Source organism: Centrocercus urophasianus, unplaced genomic scaffold, assembly GCF_019232065.1.
Source record: "Centrocercus urophasianus isolate 14NV4802_14NV808 unplaced genomic scaffold, USGS_Curo_1.0 seq_24, whole genome shotgun sequence".
Taxonomy (NCBI): domain Eukaryota; kingdom Metazoa; phylum Chordata; class Aves; order Galliformes; family Phasianidae; genus Centrocercus; species Centrocercus urophasianus.
Window position 1 is genome coordinate 11829949 of NW_024884800.1, and position 25123 is coordinate 11855071.

At 41.3% G+C, this 25123-nt stretch overlaps 1 protein-coding gene across 2 annotated transcripts in view; it reads left to right on the top strand.

Moving 5' to 3' along the window:
• LOC122163917 (vascular endothelial growth factor receptor kdr-like) overlaps positions 1-15511 on the top strand; it is a 119993-nt gene extending 104482 nt beyond the window's left edge. For both annotated transcript variants that reach the window (XM_042825492.1, XM_042825493.1), the window contains exons 29-30: positions 1912-2006; positions 10325-15511. In XM_042825492.1, the coding sequence (XP_042681426.1) occupies positions 1912-2006; positions 10325-10535 (306 nt within the window). In that variant the 3' untranslated portion in view covers positions 10536-15511. The remainder of the gene's footprint in view (positions 1-1911; positions 2007-10324) is intronic.
• The last annotated feature ends 9612 nt before the right edge of the window (positions 15512-25123 follow it).

Consider the following 25123-nt stretch of genomic DNA (forward strand, 5'->3'; position numbering starts at 1 on the left):
CATAAGAAAATGGCAGCTTACTGAAACTGAGCCTTTGAAGAAAATGTCCCCAGGGGATTCTGGCTGGCTGAACCAGGCAACAGCTGGATGGTGAGGGGGTCAGTTCAGGAGGAACCTGACCAAGATTCAAATACTGGCTTTCCTTGATTCAAAGGGCTTTACCTTGCAAGTTCCCCAATCTAGGTGGGCATTTTTATTGATAGCTTAATGGTTCTGCATGTGGGAGGGTGTTGAAAGATTTCATTTTCACTCCAGTGGAAAACAAAGGCTTGTTTTATTGCAGAATTTGTTGCTTGGCTTGTTGGCTTCCCCTGAAATTAAGGTTCTGGGATGGAGGTTTTTTCTATTTTTTTACTTTCTTATTTAAACAAAGAAAACAAAACAAAACTCATAAATTTACTCAGGTAATAATCGGCTGCAGCGCATCCCGCTTGCCTCAGTGACAGATCCTGTGCACTGAAGAGAGACGTTTGTAATGCATGTTTGAAGCAGGTAGAAAGAAGAAGAAGTTGGGTAGAAATGGAAGAAGGCATGCACCTTCAGGAGCAGGAAGAGAAAAGAAGAATGTGAGCAGCTACCTGCTGCTGGGGACAGCCCAGCACCCCCAGTTAGTGCTCCCTTGGGAGCACAGATTTGATGCTCATTATTCCCTAGCATTCTGCTGAATGTAATTTCTGTGCCTTTATCAGTGCCTCTTCAGGGATTAGGGGCTTAGAATTTCCTCTGGTTCCTGCACCTCCTTCTGACGGATAAAGATTTGTTCCTCAGAATCATGTGGAGACATTTCATAGATAGAGCTGGTGTCAGTAAGAGATTTTTGCTGCCAGCACAAGTGTTACTTTCCTAAATGTTCTTTCTTCATGGCATTTTAAAGCAACTCCTTACATGGAGGGAGAAAAGTTTTTTTTTAAAAAAAAGGGTAATACACTAACAGATTGGAAGTGAATGTGAGATATCATTGCGAATCTTCTGAAGAAAATTATGGTATGATCTACTTTTGGACTAAGTAAATGCACTTGAATTACTACAATTATCTTAAATACCAAGGCATTAATGCTGATTAGGTCATTATTTGAAAAAGTTGCCCAGGAACTCTAAAACTCTACCACACCTTCCATTCTGTTGATTTTATGTAGTATCTTGTTAAGATTATTTTTTTTTACAATTTCTCTGTAAGAAAATTGAAAAGGAACACTGAGATAAATTGTTTCTAGAGCATGTTATTTTAAGGGGAAATAATAAAGATAAAAGACAGAGAGAAATCCAGGCTAAATAGCTGCATAATCAGGACCAGCTGGCTGAAAACTGATAATAGTGGCCCTGATAAGAGAAAATTCAGAAAATGGACTTAATTTCCTATACCAACTGGACATATCTCTGTGTTAAGCATGTCACTAGATAGCACGCAACTGGAAGTTTTGATGCAAACATGTGCCTTGCAGGTTGATGGCTGCTGTCCAGCTCTCCCTGACAATGCCTGTGATCTTACAAATATGCAGAGAAGCTGGTAGCTCCTACAATAGTTCCAGCACACAAAAATCAACATATAACACTGCAGTATCACATCTACAGGTGGTCACCTTCCTGTTAGTACCTCCCTGATAACCACGTGGACAGGAAGCTCCAACCTCTGCAGGCCACAGTGAAGGAGAAATTGGATTCTCCTGCCCTTGTTCTGTCTGCTTTGTAACTGGAGACGATTTTATGAGGTGAAGTTCTGGGCCAAAAGCTGTATCGTCACAAAATGAAAGAGCTAGAATTTGCTGTTCCTACTCCTTGTCTTTCCTTCTCCACTGACTTCAGTGCTGGTTTAGCTTGATTTCCCCACACTCTCCCCTGGGTATACAACTTCTAATTTCAGAGTCCTCCATGTTGACACTCTGCTGATGTTCTCCTCCTTTTGCTCTCCAGGAGTCAGACAGCGGGATGGTGTTGACATCAGATGAGATAAAAAGTCCAAAGAGGCTGGAAATCCGCTCCTGGCCTTACGGGATCATGGCACTCGCGTGAGTACTTTTGATGCATTTCTTTAGAAGCCAGTGTTCCATTCAGAAAAATGCTTCCAAAATTTACAGTTTTGTTTCTGGTTTCAAAAGGAAAATTTTTACACTTCATAAACAAGCTAGAAGGAGAAGCAACTCTGGATTTCAGTACTGCAACAGAAAGGTCATGGTTAACGTATTTTAAGATCAAGAAAACTATGACATGAACTGTTTCCAGAAAGAAGTTGAACATAAAAGACACTTCTGGGTCTCTGGAAGGGATGCAGCATTGTTGTATTGTTACTACAGGAAGGTTAATTAACGTGAAAAAAGTTGATTCTTGTGATAAAAATGAAAACCCATTTCATCAGCTTTGAACACATGATGTCTCATCAACCAACCGAACTCCTTTTGCCAAAGTAAGCCAAGTTGCTTTGCAATTCTGAGTCACATTCAAAAACAGAGGAGCACTCTCTAGTGAAGCTGGTTTCTCTTGTTCATGCTCTGAGTCTGCTAGGACAGAATATTCTGCTCATGACAGATGATAAGAGCAAAATAGCTTAAGACATACACCTCTACTTTGGCTTTTTTCCTGACTCCTTCGTAGTGATAGAACAAAGTTTGGAAAATGTGATTGATTAATCCAGAGAATAACGTTTATTATTACTCTGGTAACAGGGCTCTATCTAATTTTAGATGCACAGGGCTGGCACCTTTGCAATTGGTGGGATGTGGGAAACATGAAGAAGGAATGTTTAGTGAAGGATAGTTTAAGCACTACAGATTTTTGTAAGGTGCACTTACCAGTGCTGTGAGTTCTTCATTTGCTGTTTCACAGCTGTCATTGACAGTCCTCCAGAGAAGACTTTAATCCTAGCATCTACATAATCCTATGAATTGCATTTTTGTTGTTTAGTTTACAAGTAGAAGCTGTGCCAGTATTTGCTGTATGTTATCCATTCATGGTACAGTCCATCAGAGAAGAACAAAAGCAGATGATTTCTTAGCTAGCAGTTCTTTCTGTTTCTGTAAGAGTCATGCAGAGGCAGGAAGCAAACCTAGCAGTGAAACTGGTCTGCACTTGTACCTCTGTTAAAATGAATAATAGCAATAATAATCCATGTACTGATTCAGATGCCAACATGTAGAATTTTAGAGACAAGTAACTCAAAATATTGTTAAAAAACAATTCCAGAGCAAAGTATTCCATACTACTCAGTTAATTAAGCTAATTGCAGTTTAATTGAACGGCCTAGAGTTTCCTCTGAAATCCGTTGATTAGATTTTTGTTGGTTTCCTCTGCATTAAACTCAAAGATTTTTCCCATCAGAGCAATTTCTTGTTTTGCGTTGAGTCACAGTTTGTCACATTAAAGAGAGACAACAGATGTAAAAAAGGCTATCACAATTCCTGTGTAGTATGGGGGAGTTGACATGAAAGTGCACAGTGAGAATATAAAAGTATTTCAAAGGAGGTATAACTCTGAAGAAGCTTGCCTTGTCTTTTCAGACCTTAAAACTATATATTCTTGTATGAATGCTTGATGGCAAGACACAAGCAGAAAGTAGAAAAGGGGGAAGGTTGCCTAACTAAAGGTAAAGAGCCGTGCAGCATTAGCAGGGAGCATTCAGATGCTGCAGAACATGAGTGTGCCCTTAGAGCCTGCTGCTCAGCAGCACTGTGCAGCACTCACACAGCTGGCACAGGACTAGCAGAGGTTGGGATTAGGGTTCACGTATCTGTCCTACGCACACGCTGAGGGGATTTCTGCACAGTGCAGTGCATTGCTATGGAAACCAAATGGCACCAGCTCTAAAAAAGAAGCTGCTCAAATGTCAGGAACTGTATTGCCACACTACTTTACCTGCTGTGATTCAACTCTCTGCTGCATGATGTCATGCTGACGCACGCAACACACACAGCCTCCCCGGTAAAATCTGACTGGGAGATGTCAGCCACCTCTGACTGCACTTCCCCTACTGCTTTTCCACCCTTGGATATGAGGGAACTGGGGAAAAGCAAGGTTCTCTCTTCCCCTTCTAAGCTTTCTGCTGAGAGATCAACATCCAGCCAGATGCAGAAACACAGAAATCCCCTAGCAGTCTGTTTTCTCAAGATTTTCAGGAAATCCCTCTGAGCTGCTGTCAGGTGAATGGGAAGATGTTTTTCCTTGGCCAGTCCTTCCACTGAGTGTTTGAGGTCCAGCTATTTTGCCAGCTTTTTTCTTCTTTTAACCTTGCAGACTGCCATTGGCACAAAGAACTTTTTTACGTAGTTGCAGAGCATCTCATCATCCTCTCATTTGAGACATGACACTCCTCGCCCCCCTCCGCTGCTAACTTGGAAAAGAAAGCCTCAAAAACATGTGGAACGGTCTTCAAATATCTAAGAAAGGTCAGAAAGGGATTCTGGTTTAACAAGGGAGATAAAGTCATCCTTGTTAATTGTGTGTCTCCCTCTCAAAAACAGTTACCCTGGATCCTTTTCAAACAGTCTTTCTTTTATAAAACAAAACTGTTCAAAGGCTTAGCTGTTTTCTGAACCAGGGTGGCTGCATTTATTATTTTGCCAAAACCTTGTTTTTTTCTTATCTATCTTCTATATTTCTATTTGTCATATCATTCCTCTGACAAGTTTAAAATTTGGCAACACTACACACCATAGGACGAATCTCCAAGGTGAATCTGATGCTCTGGGCCTGGGACTACTGTTGAGTTGCACTGACCATATCTGAGCCTTAAGTATCTTAGTATGCTACTTAAGTACACTGCTGCAGGGCAAAGCTGCAGAAAGGACAGAAGGACTGACCAAGACAGTGGCACTTCAGCTGACACCCAAGGAAGTGCATCCAGCCCAGAGGGATTTAATGATGTCTCTGGTGTCAGGCTTCATCTCACAGTGTTAACAGGGTACTGCCTAGCACTGCTTTCCAGTTCTCCCTGAGACTCTATAATCAGGTTATTGTTTAAAATTACAACTTGATGTCTGCTTAGCTGTCCTCCCTCCACCCTCACCCTTCTTGCTCTCCCAGCCCCAGTTGCTCCATAATGCCATGTCTGGCACTGGCCAGGGTCCACGAGGCTCAGCTGACACTGAGCACTGATGTTGCACTCAGGGCCCTTTGCTGAGGGCTCTGCCTTTGTCAGAGCCCAAGTGGACCTAAGGCAGGTCACCAAGATAGGAACAAAATGTGGCTGTGCAGGTGCATCAGACATTTATGTCCAGATGCAAGGTGTTCAACAGCAATGCAGCCGAGCTGGTATTTTCTGATGTAACAGAAAAATGAGGCATGGAAATACTTCTACTCCACAGCAGAACTTAGTTTCAACAGATTTTTCACCTGTGATGAGCACACTGAAACAGCAGATGTAGTATCACACTATATGCTTGTAGTGGCAGGGACTTCAGTTTGGTTCTAACTGCAGTGCTTTTCATCTCACCACCTTCTGAGTGCTGAAGCTAAAGTCAAAGGCTGGGTGGTTTGAATTTCAGAGAGGTGACCAGCCTTGTGAGGGGGCATACACTCAGAGAGTGGGTGATTTTTCCTGTTAGAACTTTATTCTAGCTGTGCTTTGTGGATAGAAATGCTTCAAAACAATGAATTCTTGATTTTAATCCCTTGAGCATTCCTTGCCAGCAGCTACTGATTGCAGTGATACAGCCAGAGGAATCCCAGGAGTAAATTCTGTTGAGGGTGTCTTAAAGCGAACAGCAAACAGACAGCAAATAGCTATTAGAGGAAGAAATAACCCTTTCATTTCTTTCCACGCAGAAAAAGCAAATTAATCTCTAGTACCCTGTGCCTCATCAGACACCTATGAAAGCTGTTATAGGACCATGAAGCTCCCACATCTCATTATGAGATGCAGCCAGGAGACAAACTGCTCTGCTTGGCAGTGCCCAGCGCACCTCTCAGCTTTCCCAAAGCACAGCGTCCAAACAAGCCCAGGATTTCCACATGATGCAAGAGTCTATTGGTTTCTCCTACAGAGGGCAAGATACTTGGGCACTTGCAAAGCAATAAGAGCAGCTGGGGATAAGTGCTGTCCTTGTGCTGTAGACCTCAGGGACACACAATTTTCTCACAGCACCTCCCTCCGTGCTCCTCTTCGAGTCACTGACCCTGAGATTTGAGCTGTTAGAAACTGCTGCCCTCTGATACAGACACAAACAGCCCCACTGATGATTTGCCAGCTTCTTGGCAACTGCAGTACGTTTCTAACTCTGACCAAGAAGCCTGGTTCTTACAGAAAGGTGAAAAATTTTCATCAGTTCTCTCTGACCCTCTCATTATTACAGCATTACCCTCTGTGGTATTTTCCAAACAACTTTGACACCTCTCTAGAAAACTTTAAAAAAGTATTGTGGAAGATTACTTAATACTCAGGCTGTTTTTCTTCACCTGGTTTCACTCCTGGACTTTTCAAACTTCATCGATAGCAGAAAATCTGACATAGCACAGTTAAAATGGGTACTGAAAAGATCTCACTACCCACACCACTGCACCACACTAAAAAGCACTTGTTCAGGTTGTGTCTCGGCCACGGGATTTGCTGACAGCACTGGAGCCTCACACAGCCCCTTCATGTGCACAGTTGGCACCAAGGCTCGTGGTACAAACACACTCACAGACATAGCAGGCTTCCAGTTAGTGGCACTGGGAGCATGAATCCACATTAGCACCAAGTCTATCCTAGTTTTGGTTTTAAATCTGACAAACAGAGCACTAGCTCCAGGCTCAGTGTAGAAACACATCCCAAAGTGTTGCAGGATTTTCTGGTTGCTATGAATGTCATTTGTTGCTACCCATTTGCATTCTTCTCATCTTTCACTACTGGTTCCTCCAGGGCTTTCATAGTGTTTGTACTTCTTCCATAAACCTCCCTAATTTGCAGGTGTCTTTCTGAAAGAGAGGAGTCAAGTGCTGTGCCCTGCAGTCTCAGTGCTGCCAATGAAATAAGGCTGAAGCCAGCTCACTGCATCTGCAGTGTTTCCCCAACCAGTACTGCATACAAGTGTGCCTATTATGAAAGAGAGTCCTTTTGGTTACAAAATCAGTTTAAGGATAGGAAATGGCAGCGTTCAGGTTAGATTTTTAGATTTTCATCTTTCCCTGTGCCCTGCCACAAACAGTACATGTTCTGGGAAGGACAGAAAAGTTTTCAAGTTGCTCTTCATGTAAAATGTGATCAGCCTGGATCAGTGGGCAGATGTGTTTTACTGATGTCATACCTCATCCTCACTGTTTTTCACCGACTGTCACAGTGTTGGTGCATCTCATCTTCACCATGTTTCACTGAGCATCATAGTGTTCACATTCCTCATCCTCACACTGTGCTGGGGGGAGAACACTGACAGCTGCACGGAGCTGGATGGCTCAGCCACAGTGCTGAGCAGGTTTACCCAAACTGAACGTCTCCTTTGTCACTGCCTGTGCTGCAGTTTTCCAAAGTTAGGCAAAATCAGCCTAAGGAGATACCTTTGGGGCAGCGTAATACCAACCCAGCAGGACTGAGTCAAATAATGGCTAGTTTCTAATGAAATTATTTAATTGCATATCCACTACTAACTTTTGTAGCTATTGTGTGATTAATCTAATGACTTCTATCAGAAAATATTTATCTGTGGGCTCAGGGAGAATTGTGCTATCTTATCCAGGACAGTACGTCTGGCTCAGGGCACAGAGGGGTTTTTGCTCCCTGAGGCAGAGCACTGAGCGCTGCCAGGGGCAATGCATAGCTGCACTGACTGCTGTGCTGTGGCAGTTCACATGCAAAAAATGAGATTTCAAGGAGAGACAGAAAAGGGAAGCTGCAGTCTGGTTTGCCAATATACAGTCCAAGCATGTGTACATTTCTCTGTGTCTGAGCACAAACGGAGCAGATTGGAGTGACAGTAAGCATAGAACAGAAAAGGGAAAAATGCAAGACTCTTGCATAGCTTCAATTTAGAAAATGCATTTAGAAAGATAGTTTCTAAAGTTAATTGCATTTTGCTCTGCAATAACATGGCTAATGACAAAATTTGCTTCCAACCTCGCCCATCAGCCTTCTGCACTCCTTGAGATATCCCTTGGCCTCAGGGGCAGAAACCCAACAGGAACACTTGTTGGAAGGCTACGTGGTTCTAAAAGTTTCCCACTGTGTAGCCAAACTAACCCCTAACGTTTCTGTTCTCCAACACCCTGAACTACACAGACTGGGGCCAAGTTACACAGGTACTTCCAAGCTTTGCCTTCTCCAACAACAGCTTTAATACCTGGCAAATGAGAAGCCAGAAATGTAGACTGTGAAATCAGAGCATGGCATGTTTCTGTTGAAGCTCTCAGGGTTACTATTTATTTTAGAATTTGGTTTCAGAGCCCTGTGTAAGTCTAAGTGCACAATAACATTGGCTTTAATCTATAAACTGTGTCTTTGCACTTAAGAAGTCATAGGACCCAGATTTATTCTGGATGTGCAGGAGGTGGTGGGCTGGCTCTTACCACTCTGATGTCTGTGCTCAGCTCCTCAAGACCCAACTAGGGACACGAACATTCTGTGTGAAGCCAGCCCTGCATGCTAACATCAGGCCAGTCACAAAGCAGCCAGTCTCCCATTGCAGCTGGCTGAGACTGCAGCAATCTGCTCTGCCTGAGTCTGGCTGCAAGCCTATTATTCCTAGCTTCGTGCACTGGGATGCACACAGCATCACTTGCTGCACAGTTCTCTAAGAGGGACCTACAGGGATGGATAATTTACAGATGGAGAGGCTCTTACATGTGACTGTGGATATATTTCATAAAGTAGTATTCTACTCTACCAATGCACTGCGCCCATGACCTTTCCAGAATTAGCAACATTTTAAATGGAGGCATTGGCTCTAATTCTGTCGCTCAGACTGAGAATATTTGCAGCTGGTAGGAAAACCAAAGCACTTGCTAAGTTCCAGATTCAGAGGCAGGGTAATACAAGTCCTGGAGTCACAGTGGCATCACCTGGCAGGTCTGAGCACAGCTGCATGCTGCAATTCTGTCCTGCCCAGAACCAGCTGCTCCTAGGATTGATTGATAGAGTGTTGCACCTGCACAATACAACAGCTCCTGATCTACTGCTTCCACTGCTCATTGTACCTGCCCCTGGTCTTCAATTTCTGTATCTGTCTCTTTGCTATTGCTTTATGTTCGGTGGAGCAGGAAATGGTTTCACTTTCTTTGAGAAACATTCAACACTCCCAGTCTCTGATCACCTGCTAGGGACTGCAGTCACTGAAGCAGTACAGATAAAATAAGTGTAGTGAGTAACACAATCATGTGATGGCTGTTGACTATTTTGGTTTGATTTAGTGTGATTATGAAGTAGCATTACTCTCCTTTAAACAAATCTGTAATACACACTGAAAGTGCTTGAGCACTGCCTAGTTCTGAGTCTTCCCAGGCAACTCACAAATCAATCTGAGCCAAGATGTGCAACGTCACAACCAGTCTGTGAGTGACTTACCCTAGAGAGGTGCATGGTAATGGTGTGTAAGCAAAGTGAAGAGGTTCAAAAGCCATTCTCAGGTTGGGATTCTTACCAGAGCCATTCCTAAATTATCCAACTCTCTTCTAAGAATTCCTCAAATGGAAGAAACCAGGTTTACCAAAATAGTTTTTAAGGCAGCCTACAACACAAGTACCTTTTTTTCCACAATGCTTGCTGTTCCTCTGGGTCACCTTGTGATACAAATTCTCCCTTGAGTTCTTCCACTTTGGACACTGAGGTTGCTCTGGTGATGTAAGCTGCTTCTCTTGCAGCACCTGGATCGCCTGTAATAGGAGGAGATAGCAGAAAATGAGACTTTTGATAGAACTGGTTACAGGCCAGCAGCTGTCACACTGAGCATCACTACCACTTGCTAGTGTGCAGCTCAGGAATTTTACTGGGCTAGAGAACATCAAAGAGATCTTGCCCTACAGTGCTTTTAGTATCATTGTAAATTGGAGTCTGATATGATTATTCATCATTTCATCCTTTATTACAGTTAAAGAAAAGTCATAGTCATAGTCTTCAGTTCTGATTTCAGAAAAGTCAAATATCATAAAGAGAGTATTACTGCATGTATAGGACAGGTGCATTTATAACTAAGACATATAGAGTGCACTGAAACATATAAGGCTAACCAGAGAGAGCACTGGGACTCCCAACTTTACTCCTGAATCTGCTTACAATACACCTAGTTCTTAAAAAAAACCAACAACTTACATAGTGCTGCAGTGTTAAATTGAAATGCTTTATGTATGTAAATGTTTATAAATAATTTTGACCATGAGTAACACAGATAAAACCCATGGATCCATATATCATACTGCTTGTTCTCAACAGGCGGCGAGCTGTTAGCAGGAGCAAAGAGTCCATCTTATCTGACCATGAACGTGAAGCTGTCAAATACCAGCCCGCAGTGCAGGTTGAAGAGGACACCATGGACTTCCCACTGGAAGACTCTGTGCTCCTTCCTATGGATCCAAGCCTGGAGTGCCACAGCCCCCCTCCGGATTACAACTCTGTTGTGCACTGCTCTGCACCCCCAGTGTAACCAGCCCAGCCTGGTGCAGGGCCTTTGGTGCTTCATTTGGCCACGATGGATTCCATAAAAAGGCTGTGTGCCAACCAAGGGGGAACCCAGCAGCACACTGGTTCTTATGTTTCATCTGGCACATCTCTGATGTGAGCAGAAAATCTTTAAGAGCATCCCTTCTCTATCTTTAAAGGCCTATTGCAAAATATGTGGTAAATTAGAACACATATAAGAATCGTTAATGGAAGCTGTAACCCAGAACTGCTCCCATCCTTCCTCCCTTAGCAGGGATTGTTTATTAACCATATTTTACTCCATAAGTCACCAAGAGTCACCCCTCACGATAGCTGTGACAATACTGATCCCACTGGTCCTGCACCCATCTTAGGGGTTGCTTGGTGTGAGGCTGGAAGGTATCAGCTGATAATTACAGCCATAAACTCTAACGTTTTGTGTTTGAAAAGAATCCAAAAATTAAAACATTTCTCTTAACTTGGGAACTCACCTTCAGTAAATGTTTCTGGAATATTTTGAAATCCAAAATATGTTTATTACAATTTGTGATCTGACAATTTCACTGCCAAGAGGATCCACTCCCCAAACGACACAACAGAGAAGCAGCCAGCATCCATGTATGTATATATGTATGTATAGATACATATATATATGTATGTATATACATATATATATATATACAACAACACTGTATGTATATATACATACAGTGTTGTTAAATGTGATGCCCTGTTTTCCCTCCTTGTTCAAACAGCAACTTCTTTAACATTATGCAATAGGGAGCCATGATGGGGATGCATCTGCAGTGATTGCAAGGCATCAGCACTGCATTAAGTAAGAACCTTCAGCTCATGCAGGCGGTGTTTCCCAGCACACGAGCACATCTGTGTGAATGTGCATAAAATACTCATCCACAATATGAGAGTGACACATGAACGCATAAATAACCTTGAGGCATCAGCAGTGTAGCAGCATTTCTCTGTTTCCTTTCTGGCCACAGATTATTTAAAATTGGGGAAAAAAAGCTCTTCCTTTGAATTCTATGGCAGATGCCCAACAGTTTGATCTTGGGAATACCAGCCCATTCTCAGCTGTGAGCATATGTAAAACACACTTGTCTCCAGCTGCTTGCCAAGGTAAATACTGCTACGATCTGCCATGCCTTCTGTATCTAAACCATCCACGAGTGCTGCAAAGATTTTTGGAATCCACTCGTGCCGGTCTGAATGGGTCACAAATTCTCACATCTGAGCAATTCAAAGTGTGTTGTCCTTTTGCAAAAGCGGTGTGCAGCAGGGACTGCTGGCCTACAGGTGTGCACACCAGCTCCCATCCGCACCCCAGCCATCCTCACAGCAACCTCAGAACCAAGCAACTAATCTTTGTCATTTAATGTGCTGGGAAAGATCCAGTGCTGACATTAGAAATCTAGGAAGGGGTAAAGGGAGTTTTCAGGTAGAAAAAGCAAAGATAAAAAAGATGTATGTTGACAGCCAAGCCTATAACTTCCTAAGTTATAAACCCAGACCTGGACATAACTTTGTGCAGTTTATTGCAAGGTCTGCATAACCCTTGCCTTTTCTTTTTTAGAATTGATACTCTAATTAGACTTCTTTAGAGAAAGAAATTAGCTACAAACTAAAATGATTACAAATTAATTCTTTCTAAAACATCCAACACTTGGCAAACAATTATTTTACCTTGGCGAACACAGCCTAACCGCCCTTGCAGCAATGAAGACAATATTCTGGAAGACTGGTTACAGTTGGTTGCATTGAAATAAACAGAAAAAGCCTCAGGTATGATCAAAGGGGAGAAATCCCCAAAGCCCATGCCATCCTAACTGTGAATGCTAAAGCATCTGGTGGAAGGGCTCTTGGGAACCATGTCTTGTTCTCCTCAGCCTCAGATTTGAGCTGTTTAAGAAATCACCTGCAGGAGCCCATGGGCCGTTGCTCATAGTGAGCCTGGCAAATAACTGTGGTCTGTAGTTGCTTTATGGCCATTTTTGCACTTCTTTGTATGTTAGTGTCTATGTATGAGGTAAAGTTGGTCAAGTAACGGAATACTGGGAAATAATTCATCTCATGGGTCACAGAAAACTCACCAGATCAGTTTTTTATGAAATAGGAAATTATCTATAGCTCTGATCAAATAACAGATCACTTATTTGGAAAATAATTTATTCAGGTGGCAGAAAGAAAAAGAAAGGTGCCTATGGTTTGTCTGGCTCTGCTGTTACTGGCATCAATCAGCGTGAAGTGGTTTGTTGTTGTGCCTTGTTGTGTAGCAGAAGAAAATGACAATGTTTAAAAAGCTCTGCTTATAAACTTTGAAATAAGCACACGTAGGAAAAACAAAAAAAGTGCAACTCTGCTCTCAGTTTTAAAAAAGATTGGGAAATGCTGCTGTTTGAAGTGCCTTCTTCCAAGAGAGCCGAGCACACTGCCTTTCCTCCTTAGCAGGGATGAAATGTTTATTTTAAGTTGAAGGTTTTTCCCTCTATGGTAACTGTAAGAAGCAAAAATATTACCTAAAAGTATTACTGAACATATGTGTTTTCTATTTTATTTACTAATATTTTGTCTTTTTCTCTCCTCCCTTAATTTAATTATTGTTCTTTTCTTACAATGATGTATATAATTTACCCAGTAGGAACAAATGTAGTGATTCATTTATATGGTAATATTTGTATTTTAGTCAAAAGATGCGCAGACATAGCAGAGTTAAGGATCTCCACAAAGCATTTCACTGACACTTGCAGGTTGCAGCACCCACTGGTGCCAGCTCACGGCGGCGCTCTGCTGGCCCTCACGTCCCAGCTCTCGCTTGCTTTCCACATCAGTCAGTTTCAGTAAGGAAGCAGGGACCTCCATGATTCCAGCAGATTTATCTCATTCCTGAAAGTGTCACTTTGCAGCTCAAGGCAAAGGGGAGGGATTTCCACTGCTTCTGTTTGAACTGCAGGCTGGTGTATCAGTTAGAGCACCAGAAGGAGCCAAGTTGTCTAAGTGAGGTGATGTTTCATAGTTTTTCAGATGTCTCAGGGATTCTTATTCAGCTCTTGTTCGCCACCTGCCTTTTCTAATCTTACTGAACTCAGTGGGATGGAGTATTGAGAAGTACCTTTGTTTTCCTTAAAGAAGCCCACTGTCCTGTTTTTCTTTTTGTAACTCTGCAGAATTGGGGCAGAGGAGCTTAGAGCTCACAACAAATGTGTTGTCTCCTCCCAGCACCCTCCAGCCATACAGTCTGCCAAAAAGTGCCTTCCCCTGTGCACTGTCAGCAGCCAGGTGGGCTTGGCAGCCTGGGCCCCTACTTCCTCCTTGCTCTCCTTGTTGTCTGTGTGCTGGTATTTACCCATCACAGCTTATGCTTTCCTCTTTTGAGTAAATTCAGATATAGAGCCCATCTCACTGTGGTATTTTGTGCATCCTCCGTTCTTGCAGAGGCTGAACTAGACACACTGAAGTAAGCTTTTTTCCCACATTAAAAATGTTTCCAATATAGGCACAGGAAACTGGTTTACTCTGATGTGCCTGGAAGCATCTCTGTATACTTCTCTGAATGAGAGAAGCTTTTTCACTCTTCTAATTTTTTAATTTTTGGTGTCTGTAGTGAGATGAAGTTTGGTGTCTATCTACGTGAGTCTCACCTTCCTCTTAATGCTTTCTCAATTTGATTTCTCTTTGGTTCTTACAAATTAACCTCATTAGAAGGGATGCCAGGGTGCTGGGCCCACACCATCTGCACAGAATATCAAGAAAGGCCAGATAAAAACGTAAAGTCTTTCTGAATAACAAGCTCAAACAAAAATGCTGACACTTAAACCCCCCGAATGCTGATGATGCAGACAATCACAGCTGCCTGCAGACATAGCTGCTCTGCTTAGACATTTCACTAACATGCTCAACTCTCCAGGCATCCAGCCTGCCATCTACCTAGTGCAACCTGGAGTAGCCAGGCACTTCTTTCCTTGCATTTATGCATTGTATACTGTAAAAATGCTTATCAATGTTAGCTTGTTACTGGCCAGTAAGCAGCTTATGACTTCGCTTCTCAGTGACCCTTCATGTTGAGCACTGGCTCTGCCTTGCCATGCACCATCCTGCTTTACAAATTCCATCTGGCTCAATTCCAGTTGAAAGGGTGTTTGGGACCAATGGTCTCTAGCTGCCACTAGCACCAAATGGGTACCACCAGGACTCAGCAGCAAATAGGAAATAGCTGTACAATAAAGTGAGGCATTATCGTGTGTTCCTGAAAGCAGGAATTGGCCAGGATCACACCTTGGATCTATTTTTTTCTTTTGATAAAGGGAATGGAAAATACAGAAGGTAGCAATGTTTCTTTTGTCCCGTCCTATAGATACTAATGGCCAAGACCTGTGATCCATTTTCCTGGTTTTGTGCTGTGACACATAAAAGAAAAAAGGCAGAAAGAATTTTGGTTAAGTACCAACATAGGTAGTAAAATTCAGGGAGGACTTCTGGATTTGATCCTATCAAGAGTTGGTCACTGTATAGGACATAAAGGTTCAGCACAAGCACTGACTTCGTCCTGTGATGCATGTGTTGGTTTCATACTTTGTTAACACAGACCGGTTCACTTGGACCCCAAGCAAATGCAGTGCCCTAAGGGCATTGGTTGCAGGAAGACCTGTGTGGTGCACAGTGAGCAGTGTTCTGTTGTCCTGCTTGGCAGTGCTGTGCCACGAGAGCCAGCACATACTGCTCCAGTCATTCCTTCTTGGATCTTGAGCTGTCAAAGCAGCTAGTGAAAACTGGGGAAGCCCAGTAACTGAGGACTCAGAGAAAGTAAACTAAGTGCCATGTAATACTCAAAACACCAAGGAATGTATGTCTGCCCTGTTCCTGTCTGTCTGCAGAATGTATGCACTGAAAACAACGCTTTCATATGTAGTCAAAAAATGTACTGTATCTATTAACCAAAAAATAAAAAGATTCTATATTTATACAGCCCAAGGCTCCTTTGTGTCATCTCTTGGCTTGAAAAGTGTTGTCCTTGAAGCAGAATATAAATAAATAATGCAGCAGTTTGAGGGATTTTTACAAGGCATAGATCTCATTAATTTCTGCAGAAGGTTCAACAGTTAGGACATAAACCTGCCACGCTGTCATTGCCTGGAGGTATCTAGCTGCTACGTTTGTTTTAAAAAGTCAGGGATCTGGGAAATGGCTGGCCCAATTTGTTGGAGAATCTACAGATCTAGCTGCTGCCAAAAACAGCCCATGAAAGACAGACATTGCTGTCTTGTTAAAAAAAAATCAACGGGACTACTGAGACAGAATTGGAGTTAATGCTTTCTGAATGGAATCCAGTTTCTCTAAAACATGGAAGCATGTAAATACATGAAGATAATTTGCAGAGGATGGTGGCATTTGGACTCTGCTGAGCTTCAAAATTTTAAAAGCAGTGCTTCATTTAATTTACCACAATTACGTATTTCCCTATGCACAGGGAAATCTCACTTGAGTGAACTCTGCACTGCTAAAATACAGAATATCCCATGCTCACATTATCCCCAAAACAGTTGACTGCAGCAAGCATGCCATGATGCCATGCCGCTTTCTTTACCGCTGGCTACCTTACCGTGCCTGATCTTCATGAAACACTACTTCCCATCCTCCTTCCATTATGGTGGCACAGCAGACAACGAGTTGCAGAAGAAATAGGACATCTTAGCGGCTTTTTACGGACTGGCAAATACTAGCATCTACTTGTGTCTTAAAATAAATGCCATTATCAGTAAGGAAGCGTTAGCATTCAGAGCCAATCTTCCATTAGCACAGTCTCACCAGTTATTGGTCTGTGTGTTTCACTGTCACATTAAATACCATGAAGCACTCAAGTCTCTTCAAACATTTTAAAGTTTCTCTTTGCTCACTGTTCCAAGCAGTCCTAGAAATAAGTGTTAAATTATACACGTCATTTGAAATACAGCAATCTCCTTTCATCCACATAATGAGCAAGAACATTCTTCTCCGTAAACTATGAAATGTTTCAGTTACTTACATAACACATGAGTCACTCAATGCTAGGCCTCCTTTACGGGGAGACTAATGTGTTAAATGGTAGTAGGAAAGCATACAAAATTTAATCTGACTTCCTTTTAGCACAAATTTGAATTATCACTCACATACAGATTGAGTTACTCTTGTGCAAGGTACCCTGTTTTGGCACACCTCAGAAAATAATTCGGGGTAAAAAAGGGAAAAAACTAGAAATCAGAAATGATCTTTTCTCTTACATCTTGGCCAAGGTACATAACTTCTCTGCCCCTTTTGGCACATACGACATAAGAGATCTTTGTTTCTACTGCAGCAGCATAGAGAGATGCATGATGAGAAAATCTCAAAGTAACAAAACTTGGTAGCATGAAGGGACAGAAATCCTGGGAAACAACAGGGACTACAAAGAGGAAGACCTAGGAGAGGATGAACAGATTTTTCCCATGGTCACATAAGGAAGCTAAGAAGAGAATACAGATTTCCTCAATTTCCAGCCATGTCGTTTTTCTTTCCCTAGCACTGTGAGACTTAGGAAAGTTTGTAATGCACACAGGCTCTGCCAGATGTGGAAAATCCTGTTATTTTTATATGGCCAGTACAAAGCCGGGCCCATAAGCAGTACAGAATAATTTTGTCTCAAACCTACGAAGTAGCCCAAGTCTTTCCTAGGATCCCAGTATACTTTATTGCTAGCTACTGCACGTGTACAATGGCACACTGAGTGCCTGCTGCAGATCGCACTGTCATGAATTTGCTCTGCATAAGGCCCTACAAGGGCAACAAATAGAGCTCATATTTTTGACAGTGCTGAAGCCAGTTACAATTGCAATTTGAGTTGCAATTTTTATTACGACCTGATGAGCACTCATTAAAACTGAGAGGATAAACTGTTCTGTTTAAAGTACTTCCTTGTACAGGCACTCAAGATACAGAATGCAGGAAATCTTAGTTCTGACACTTCTCCTCGTCTTTCCATATGTGTCCAATTCAAAAATTCATAGATTGTTTTACTGAATTTTCTTTAATTTGATGCTATTATTGATTTAACAAGATTTAATTTAGGGGAAGTCAAAGCAAAAAAGCACGTGGTTATTTCAAAATACAAAGCACTGAAGAGAGAAATAAGAAACATGCAGAGGAACTCAGCCAGTTCCACCAGAAAGGCAAGAATAAAATTCAGCAGTGAAGCATGAAGGACCTTGCAGCATAGAGATCAGCACAACTGGAAGCACTGTCTGGCAGAGGAGCGTTGTTGAGGTCTGGTTCTGCTGCCCTAGGGAGAGCGGGGCTAACAGGCACTGGCATTCCCTCTAGGTGCGTGGCAATGACGCTGGGTCAAACCCATCACTTGCGTACTTCCTGTGGCAAACTGTAGCCACTCACAAAGAGTGGCGTTAGTCATTAGCTAATCATACCCACTGTATTCTTTGTGAACCGTCCGTTTCCCTGAATTTCTTTCAAGATCACATTCTTACCATAATCCTCTGGAAAAGCAAGTCTCTGAAAAAAGATCAAATAACTAAAACCTTTATTAAAGGCTTTTTTTAAACTAAGCTTTCTCCTTTGCAGATAAAATGGAAACATCATTTCTTTCAGGTCACCGCAGGGACAGAGCACTGTGCATCCATCAGTAACACCCTATTCCTTGTCAGAGTCAGATGTGCCTCTGTTTTTTCCAGATCTTTGTTACTGCTATGAAAAATTTGTCATTCATAATTTTCCCTTTTCTTTCTTCTTTTCAGAGTAACATTGCTAAAGGAAATTTCAAATCTGACAGCAGACCAGATTAAAGAAATAAATAGCAGAATGCAATAGTTCTTCTTTTCCCACTGAACTAAAACAATTCAGCCCAGCAACTTCTGCCCTTCCAGGCTGCCAAGGATGAGCAACATCAGCATAGCTGTTTAAAGCTGGGACTGCATACTTTGCAACCTTCAGGGCCAAGAGAATAAATGTGGGCATCTCTAGATGCTTTACTTGGAGTAGTAGTTGTTTATTTTTAAGCTGGACCACTGTCATGGTGAATTCCTCAAAAACCCAAAGGTTAACTTGCTTTTCATAGTTATGCATTAAAGAAAAAAAAAAGAATTTTATTCTTTCCTGGGAGAGTTCTGACCTTTTATTCATGTATATTTTTCAAATTCTGCATTCCATTGTTTATGCTCCAAGCTAGAATGTCACAAGCTATCTTAGCACAGAGCAGACCTACACAGACTAGCAAGGGTAAGCCAAGGAGAGCAGGTGGAAGGGGGTGGGGATTTCCAACGTGGTGGATCAAGGTAATGGGTTTCCTTAGTCACGTCTGCTGTGACATCTGGGATGTACAGAACAACTTTCCTTCACTTCCTCAAAGCTTTTGAAACAAACCAACCGCCCTCGTGATACGACGTTAGGATGGAAGCATATGATTTTATAACCCTATGTGAGGTTAGAACCGTGGACTGAAGTCAAAGAATTACCTCATCAAGCTTCAAAATAGGTAGATCAAAATCTGAACATCACAAATGATTTCTTGTCTGTCTGATGGATTGTTTCTGAACGTAAAAAGGTACTGGAGGTTACATCAATAATTCCTGCTATTGTCACCATGACTCACAGGAGGATCAGAGCATTGCACTGACACCTACTGACTCAGCATCCCCTGCTGCTGTACGGTGTTTGTGTCAGTGCTGATGCAATACTGTTTTGCTTCCATGTTAATCTTTGAAGTTGTGAGATCCCATATATCTTCAAGCTTCCTTTGTAGAAAGTGGGACATGCCAAGAGATTGCCTAAATAACCAAAATCTCTTCTCTCTTCCTGATCAAGAGCCTTTGTACCACTGTTTCCTTCCAGAAAGAAATTAGGAATTTTGAAAGCTAGGGTCTGAGGAGAAAATATGGGCTGCTCTCCCAGTGATGCTGAGAACAGTTCAGGAACTGGACATACCACATTGTTTCCCTCTATTTTGTGAATAAAGTATCTGCTTCTTGCTGATGCTAGGTCCACCTTTTCTGACACCAAGAAGCACTGGTTTGGCAGCAGACTCCAGTCTGTGGCTCCAACAGCGAACATGCATTTGAGTCAGGGGAAGAAAGAACATTCCTCACTGATAAAGACAGAAAGGCAGATTACAGATGTACTCAAGAACAATTTTTACCTGTTCAAAGTTCAGCCCTATTCATTTTGCTCATTAAGCAAAAACACTACATCATACTGCCTTAAGTCATGTCACATAGTTCCCTCCTAACACTATCCCAAAATTATTTTCCAAGACTTCAGTTTGCCTTCAGGTACCAAAGATTTTTCTTCTTTAAACAAAACTGATGTCTTTCTTTTTTCTGTTTTATCTCCTCTGAGTTAAGAGTTATGGTTTTTAATAGCCTTAAATATTAAGTAAAGAGTAGTTCATAAGTAAAAAGAGAGGAATGGACCATAATACAACAGAGCCTGGCAGTTCTTTTCATATTCATATTCATATTGCCCTATTCCAAGCTGATGTAATGCAAAAGACCTAAAGAGGGGGGGGCTTCATTGGGTTAGAAGAACGGACTGAGCACTCACAGCTTTTATTCTGAAGTATTCAAGTGCCCCTTTTACTAAGGCCGAGCAAACAAAATGTGGGAAGTACACAACATAGTTTGGAAATCTATGCAGGACACAAGAATCTTGGTACTGTGACAGTTACGAATTTTTCTTGTGTAAAGGATTTATTTAAGGCCTCTTGGCAATTGAGCAGCACTAATATGTGAATTACTGGACAGTTGGACCACTTGATTCTATCAGATACAGTCAAAAACTTGCCCTTCAGAAAATCCACTCCATGTCTGTGTCTATGCAAAGTGCTCAGCAGTCCTACAGAAGAACTGGTACCAAGAAAACCAGAAACATCTCACAACTATTTACTCAGCTGATAATTGTCTTCCCTTTTGGTCCTCCTTTTCCAATACTCAGACCTTTAACTTTTACTGATGACGGAATTTTCTGAGGGCCTTCCAAGGGTAGTGAAAAGTACCCAAAGAACTGCTCAGAAGAAAATACACATAAACAGAACGAAAGCACTGTCCCTGATGGGCTGTGGGAAAGTAGGAGACTGGTAGGTAAACAACAAAAACCAACAAAAAATCATGAAATGCATTGGTAAGTAGCTGGTGTCTAATGCTTTTTAGCTTGTGGGGACCACTGTGGAAAATTCTATAGCAGATCTGTATGCATATGAATGTATAATGCAAGAGAGGTTTACGGGACATTGTACAAAACCAGAACACACAGGGCATTCAGTATCAAAATAACAGTAATGAGATGTTTATCTGTTATGTACCAGTAAACGTGAAAAGAAGTCCATCGCCTTGTAAGGGGCCTTGCAACTTTCTCCAGAGATCCTGTTTCCTTCTCAATCCAGGCACTCCAACGTGATCTCTACAGGCCCAGCACTGGTCAGTGAAATCCCTACCACGGGCACCTCCTGGTGCATCAAAACGTGTGGCAAGTTGCTGCAGACTGAATCAAGTTTCCAAGGGAATTTGTTATTCCTTTTCTCAGGGCACTTAAAAACCTCACGGAGCATTCAGGCACACGGCAGTTCAGATGGAGAGCAACAAGAGATGTATGGGGGAAGGTTACACGGTGTTTTAAGAAGTAAAAACTTTGTTCTATTTTCCAACATACATCAACTAAATATGTTTGTCTGATTAGTTTCATCTTGATAATAAATAAATAAGAATTGTTATTTTTCTGTACAATACTGTTCTCCTACAAACAGCAATATACCACCACAGTGTGTCATTATTAAAATAAGTCAATAAAGAAAGTTTGAAGTGAGATTTATAAGGCTCTGATAGAGAAGGACCCTACTATTCCAACAAAAATGTTATTCCTACCATGTAGTACAATACTTAACAAAAGAGAAGCTTAAACTCCATCTCTCTCTGTGCCTGCCTTGCATATATTCAAATAATGGAAGACCATTCCATTACTCTAGTGCCCTGCCATGTATTTTGGGGTTTAGGAAATTCGGATGAAATGACTATGCTGGGCACATACTTGATGTGCTTTAAAGGAAAAGAAAGGCTGGAAATCATATACAATACAAGTTATGACAAAATACATGAAAAATGTCTGGCAAAGAACAAATCCCAACAGAGATTCAAGATCCTCCCTTTGTTTCTGAAGTGCCTGAAATCTGGGAGGAACCACTGTATAAGCTGCATTTCATGGAACTGTATTTGCTGTTGTTTATATTCCCACACTTCAGATGTTTATTATCTCATCATTTCCTGTCATTCCCTTTGGGCTGAGCTGGGTCTTGGCTGTTGCTCTCGAGAGATGCGACATACTCCTGGTTATTACTAATACAAAAAAATATTTTCTTCTGATCTGTGCTGAAGTTTCAAGCAAATAATTTATGTATAATGCATAACCTATATTCACATTAAAAACAAACAAACCACCACCACCATCAGGCACAGACAAGTTTAGGAGGTCAGGAAAGACACAGACCATGGGCAGTCCCTCCATGGCACAGGTACAGGCATACCTACACAGGCAAAGGCCAGAGGTACACACCAAGCCTTCAAAATAGTGTCACCTCTGATATGAAAGAACATAGAAGAACATGCCTGAGGGTTCCAATAAAAGCACTGAACCACCAAAAGACCTCTGAGTTAAAAAGAGATCCAAGCTGAAGACACAGAAGGTGACCCCACGTGTCAGCTGTATTGCTGTTCCAAAGCAAAACAAACCGCTGTTCCAAGAGCCGCCGCAGAGCCCACACGGAACCCCATCTTCCTCCATTTGCCTCTGCTGCTCTAAGCGGCTGCCAGCAGGGTCTAGCTGAGCCTCAGATATTTCTGCAGCTGGTTAATTCTTTTCACCATTGATACTGATTTGTTTAGCATCAGGGATCCTCATCAAGATGTCACCATGAAGCCTAGATTACCAACGTGAAATTCTGAAAAATCTGTTGCAAGAAGACTATTGGAATTTGGTTGGCCAAAATATTTCTTCTTTGTAGAGAGTAAAAGCTCTAAACTACAATTTTTGGCATAGGATGATAAGGCTATAGAGGAAAACGCTGTTTTTTCCAACATGGTCACATACTTATGCTGAAATGAGTACAAAATGTCTTGCAGATGAAGGAAAACTCCAGTAACAGGAAGAACTTCTCAGTGCTGCATTTTCATTTTAAAAACTAAGTTTCAAAAAGTGACACGAAGCAATGAAACAATCCCAGTGTGAAATTGAAAGAAAAACATTTTCCAGACAACTTAAAGAAGTTTATCAGACATGCCTATATGGCATGCTTGTTAGAACTCTATTTAAATGAAAGATGAAAGGGATAGCAAAGACATTCAATGAAATTTTAACACAGCTTCAATATTTACATTTACTGGGGAACATAATTTGCTTACAGAATAACTGGAAATGTATTATTGACACTTCAGATTTCAGATTTTTACTTGCCATGCAGATAAAAAAGCGTAAACATTTGCAAACTCATTTCATTCTGATCTCACTGATTCATGTGTATTATAAAACTGAGAAAATAAGTAGAAATAAGTAAAAGTTTGATCCAGTTAGAGTAAGCTAGTTGTACACGAGGCATTCATATTCAAAGCCAGAAAAATAGCCATACCTCTTTACCAGAATGTTTGGTTATCGGTTTATTAAATTGCTAAGACGTGTAATTTGCTAGGTACAAGTCTGTTGATGGGACAGTTTGCCTCTAGTTGTCTTTGGTGACATAAGAGAAAAAAAGCCCTTTAAAACAGACTTGCAGAAGGCAAATGACACACGTACCTGCTGAGTTTTTTGAGGAAAAGGTGTTAAAATCTTGAATACTTAGGATTCAAAATCCAAAATGTGAAGTAAACTTACTTGCTCTTACTTATTTTTAGTATATGTAAAGTTCCATCTCAATCACTTCAGTGTACATCTAAAGGGAAATACAGTCCTTTTGCACAGGCTTCAGTAGAACTATCTGCCTTCTGAGAAGGCAGTTTCATTGAACAAAATTGCCATGTAATAGTTTGGAGCACATCATTTTTAAAAGCTGAGAAATTACATTAATAGAGAAGTAAATTATGAGAAATAGTGAAGTAATCCCTTTTCTGTTGGGCTCAAGTATTTATGTAAAGATTCTAAGGCACGAAAGAACTCTGTGATCTTGTGTTAGTCAAATTCCTCATGGCTTCTGCTACTGATGCTAACAATTACTCCTCAGATTTACAATTGGAGCTGAAGAAGTCATTCAGACAGGGGCAGATCCACTCAGCTCTGTGAATAACATTAGTGATCCAGAGCATGCCATCACTGGACATTTCTGCCTTGGAACAGATTTTCCTCAGATCTATTACCTTTCTTTATAGTATTCAAACATATTTGGTCACTTGTAAACACTTACTGCCAACTGTTCCTCATTGCAAAAAGAACGTGGCAAAAATGAATCCGAGAATCAACAAGGCTGTAGGAGAATATTTCAAAACTCCACACCTTCATTGAAGTACCTTGATTATGAATATTTTTTCCTTGCAATGAAGAACTACATGTCACTGTAATTGTCCTTTTTAGTAGTAACACTTGTTCCAATAACCATGTCACACGAGACATGTGCCTAGAAGAATAGACATTAAATGGGACAAATACTGCTGAATTCTTATGTAGCTAGGAAACAAAATAAAATTGACCTTTACCTGCACATTACCAATGTGAATACAACTTTTTAGTTCCTACACAGAATTTGAACTGGATTCTATTTGTTACCCTGCTTATGATATGTAACAATCTGGTGCACAAAGCCCGCAGGAACTGGAGATAGAATCTGTCATCACTTCCCCATCCAAACTGCTGAAGTGTGTCACTGTGAGATTTTTTCAAGCACCAGCATGCTCTGCTGCATCATCTCTATCACAGCTCCAGCATAACCTTGCTGATGGATGGAAGGCTTCAAATCCACTGGTAAAAACAGTTGTTCTTTTAAGTAAAAGCAGCACATTTAGAACAAGGTCCTAGGAAAATTCTGCATAAGGAAGAAAATCCTACCAAGCGACTTCTCGTCTTGATTTTGGGGTTATATTTTATTTGTCTGATCAGTGTAAGGCATCCATCCACTTGGTTGGAACTTGGTCAAGATCATTTTTCCCCAGTGCATAATAAGGATTTCTACAGTGCAAATATCCCTGCTACCTTCTGGGAGCTCTGATATATTAGATTTAAATCTTGGAAAAGAAAATGAGCTTCAGACACAATCTTGGCAGCAAAATAACATCTAAGTTTATGTCAGCTTTCCAGAGCCCGCAAAATAAATACAGGCCTAATAATCTCATTAGGAACTAAGCCCATGAAGCAGCCATTCTAGTGATGACCTCACTGACAAATAACTCCAAGTATTTACATCCACTTGGACTGGAAGGCAGAAATAATAGTCAAAAAAGGAAAAGAAGAGGTTCAAATTACAGTGCTTTAAGTTCTACCACAACAATACTACTGCTCTGCTGCTTTTATAATCACCAAAGATTTTATTTCATTTTGCCCAAGGTGAATGGCACAATGCACGAAGAATAAAATGATTTTGCCCTCTTT